The 3,971-nt window shown below is 36.9% G+C and overlaps 1 protein-coding gene across 2 annotated transcripts in view; it reads right to left on the minus strand.

Moving 5' to 3' along the window:
• Positions 1-975: 975 nt before the first annotated feature.
• LOC113830474 (WD repeat-containing protein 18) overlaps positions 976-3,971 on the minus strand; it is a 17,623-nt gene continuing 14,627 nt past the window's right edge. For both annotated transcript variants that reach the window (XM_070129937.1, XM_070129938.1), the window contains one exon: positions 976-2,761. In XM_070129937.1, coding sequence (XP_069986038.1) covers positions 2,533-2,761 — 229 coding nt within the window. In that variant the 3' untranslated portion in view covers positions 976-2,532. The remainder of the gene's footprint in view (positions 2,762-3,971) is intronic.

Below are 3,971 nucleotides of genomic sequence, written 5' to 3' on the forward strand. Positions count from 1 at the left end.
GGCATATTTTAATTGTCTTGCTTTCTTAATTTTGTCTAAGTTTAGCAACAGATAACTAATGACTTTTGGTCAAAGAGCCAATTGACATGACAGAAAACCATATAGCAAGACAAAAAGCCAAAACAAAGTCACCTAGTGAGACTAGAAATCATTTGGCAAGACGGACAAAGAGCCACCAGGTCAGACTAACAGCCATCTACGAATACAAAAAAAAGTAACGTGACAAGACAAAAAAAAACTTTTTCAAGACTAGAAGCCATCTGGCAAGACAAAAAAGTTACCTGGCATGACAAAAAGCCATGTGACAAAACTGAAAATAAAAAAAGTAGCCTGATAAGATAAAGTAGCAAGGCAAAACTAGAAACCATCTGGTAAGACAAAAAAAAATTTGTCGTCACTTAGCAAGACAAAAATGTTGTTAACATAACAGAAAGCCATCTGGCAAGACAGAAAGACAGTTGACATACTGGAAAGCCATCTGGCAAGACAATATGCCATATAAGACTAAAAAGTCACCTTGAGGAGACTAGAAGCCATCTGACAAGACAAAGTCACCTAAGACAAAAAAATAAAAAGACAATGTCACGTGGCAAGTATGAGTCACTGGGTGGGACTAGAAGCCATCTGGCAAGACAAAAAAGTTGCCTAATAAGAGAAAAGGTCATGGCAAAATGTCACCTGCCAAGACAGAAAGCCATCAGGCAAGACAAAAAAGTTGCCTAATAAGAGAAAAGGTCATGGCAAAATGTCACCTGCCAAGACAGAAAGCCATCAGGCAAGACTTAGTCACTTGGCAAGACAAAAAAGCTATTTGTCTCTGTGAGACAGAGTATCTAACAAGACAATCTGGCAAGACTTATGATCTGACAACCTGCCCATTGTTGTTGTTGGGAGTTTAGAAGACAGAGACAGACCTAGTGCTGGGGATCTCCCCAACCTTGGTCCTCAGTCCTCGATTCCATTAAATTTGTATGCTTTTTTTTTTTCTCTTCTCCCACCCCTTCTGTCAACTTCCTAACATATGAGACCTGTGTTAAAAGGATAAATGACACTTTTGGTTAGTCTTGAATGGCCTCTGGGAGCCATGGGCACTGCATTCCCTTTAATTTATCCAGCCTTTATGCCTCATCGTGACCCTGAGGGATGAACCATTTCTCTTCATCTACTCCACACTTACCATAACCAATAAGGAGTACCCTTATTAGGGACACTGAGATTTACCCCGTTATCAATTAGCCTCACTAACACTAACTTTTCCGGTTCCCCAAGCCCTGGCTCTCCTTTTGATTATTTCTCTCAACACCAGTACTACTACCACTCTTTGATGCCTGTGGTCAGTTCAGTCCACTCCATCATCCATCCAGGTCATTACTCAACCTTCAGAAAATACTCCTTCCTTGACTGCCTTCACAGGCAAACCTATCCCAACCTAGCCTCGCCCTTCCCTAGATACTTTTCCCAAAACTATTTCCTTCCCAGCTGATTGCCTTGTCTACGACAGTGGATTGGCCAGACTGTGAAAATGAACTGCTTGCCTGCCTCATTGACTGTGGCATGGTATTAGTATAGAGCTACAATGTTCCCCATAGAGGCCGCTTGAAAGGGTTACACTAATATTCCCAAGGTTACCTTCCGTAGACATGACCCCCCATGAAGTTTATATAGTGTTGTGCTCTGCCCTGGCTGACCATATCGACCCCTCCCCCATCAGTGTCAGAAATGTTGGCCTTTTGGTCGACCTGCGGAGCACTATTGCTTCATGGCTCACAAGTCTGATATTTGCCCAACCTTGCCATGATCGTTTCAACTTCTCTGCACAATCACACCTGTGCTAACTGTGCTTGTGTTAGCTCCCATTATGTATTTTATAGGCGCTGCCCTACCTCTTAACATTGATTCTGAGGTAGCAGTACTTAAAATCAAATTTGGCCTCACTGTATGCTAAGCCAGGCAGGAAGTACACTGACAAGGTTTTTTCTTTATCTTGCTCCCTGCACCAGTGCTGTCCTCTGCCTTTCTCCTTGCTCTACCCATCCCAACAATCTTAAAGTTACACATCTACCCATCCTCATCCTCCTACACATACCTTTTCCTCTTCTCCTCAGTCATCTATCCCCTCTTCTCCCCCTCATAATACCGTCGTTTCTCAGACTTCCCCTACTAACCCCCTTTCAGAAACTCTTGACATTAAAAAATTTCCAAGAAATGACTCAAGAAAAGGAGCCTATCCCTGGTCTACCCTGTCTACCTACCAATATTTCCCCTGCACCTCATTCTTGCATATTTTTCTGCTTATTTGCAAGATCATTTATGTATCTATGACTACCCCTGCAGAAACCAGTCACATGCAGCACAACTGACATGAGGCCAAGTTGTACATATATGAAGTTACTTGCAGCAACTGAGTTATACTGTATTCTTTATACACTGATGCACACATATATTATAATATAGTATAATCTATTATATTATATATTATATACACACATTTTTCAGTTCTGAAAGAAAACAAAAGGGAAATAAAAGGCTTTTTTACTTTTTCTCTTTTGTATCAAAATATCTGTTTTTATTGGCACTCGCTTTCTTTCCTTTATTATTGGTTTTCCGGTTAGCACTTCCTTTTCCTCCTTTGGGTGTTTTCCTCAGGATTTGCTTCATTGCAAAATTGTAGAGATCCTTGTTATTTTCCTGAAGGCTTATGACTGACTCTTCAAGCTCATTCTTGTAGTCTGGACCCTTCTCTGGCTCCACGCTGTCAAAACTGAAGATACAAAAAAAGATAGTTTCATAGGATGTCAATGCAGTAAAATACATTAAATAAAAGGAAGTCCCATTTAAAGACAAAAAGAAGTCTTTTAACCTGGCGATTACATATTCAACAATTGTTGCTGGGATGGCAGTCATACATAAAAGTTTCTTCTTTATTAGCTTTTTTTTTTTTTCATATTTTTAATTTTAATCTTGTCTTACCCTTTTCTCTTGTCTCATTTTGCTACTTGTTACTTGAAGAATGGAAGACTTCTTAATTGCACAATGAGAATGAAAGACATTGATCAATCAAATACGAGCACTGCCACTGGGAAATACTATTTAAGTGGGCTGCTTGGTGCATGAATAGAAGGTATAAAAGCTATATCATTGATATATACACGACCCAACAAAAGAAGTGTGCAACTTCTAGTTGCTTGCTTCTTTTGTTGGGTCGTGTATCAGCAGATAGAGTGCCCGTCTTGTGATTTCTTTGCAATGGCGGTGCTGGTTCGAATCCCTGTCAGAGAGGTTATAAATATATGATCATAGTAGTAATGATATATATGGTGTTGGAAAAAGAAAATAGAAAAATTTTTATAATACTACTGAAGATAATAATTACAAATAATGATAACCACAACAAAGATAATCAATTGTAGCAACAACGATAAAAATGATAATGGCAATAATAGTAATGACAATGAAGGTAATGATAAAAATGATTAGGATAAAAAAAATAATTACCATGAAAATAAAAATGACAATGACAACTATGATGATAATGATAACAATGGTAATAGTAACGATAGTTATTATAATGATAATGATTATAATGATAATAGCAACAACAATGATGACCATAATAATAACAATGATAATATCAGTGACAATAATAATGATAATAAATATCAATAATGACAATCATGAAAATAATGATCATAATAAAACTTATAATGATCATACTAATAGTGATAAAAATGGTGATGTGGAAAAAAAAAAAAAAATGATAATACTGATGATGAAAATGACTAATAATAACCACAAAGATAATCAATTTTATTAACAACGATAATGAGAATGATAATCATTAATAATGATTCTAATAGTAATGATAAAAATGTGTTTAAATAATGAAAACATTGGTAATGACAAAGTGATAATGATAACACTAGTAATACTAATGATTATGATGGCAATAATGACAATGATAATTATAAAAT

Source organism: Penaeus vannamei, chromosome 14 (assembly GCF_042767895.1).
Source record: "Penaeus vannamei isolate JL-2024 chromosome 14, ASM4276789v1, whole genome shotgun sequence".
Taxonomy (NCBI): domain Eukaryota; kingdom Metazoa; phylum Arthropoda; class Malacostraca; order Decapoda; family Penaeidae; genus Penaeus; species Penaeus vannamei.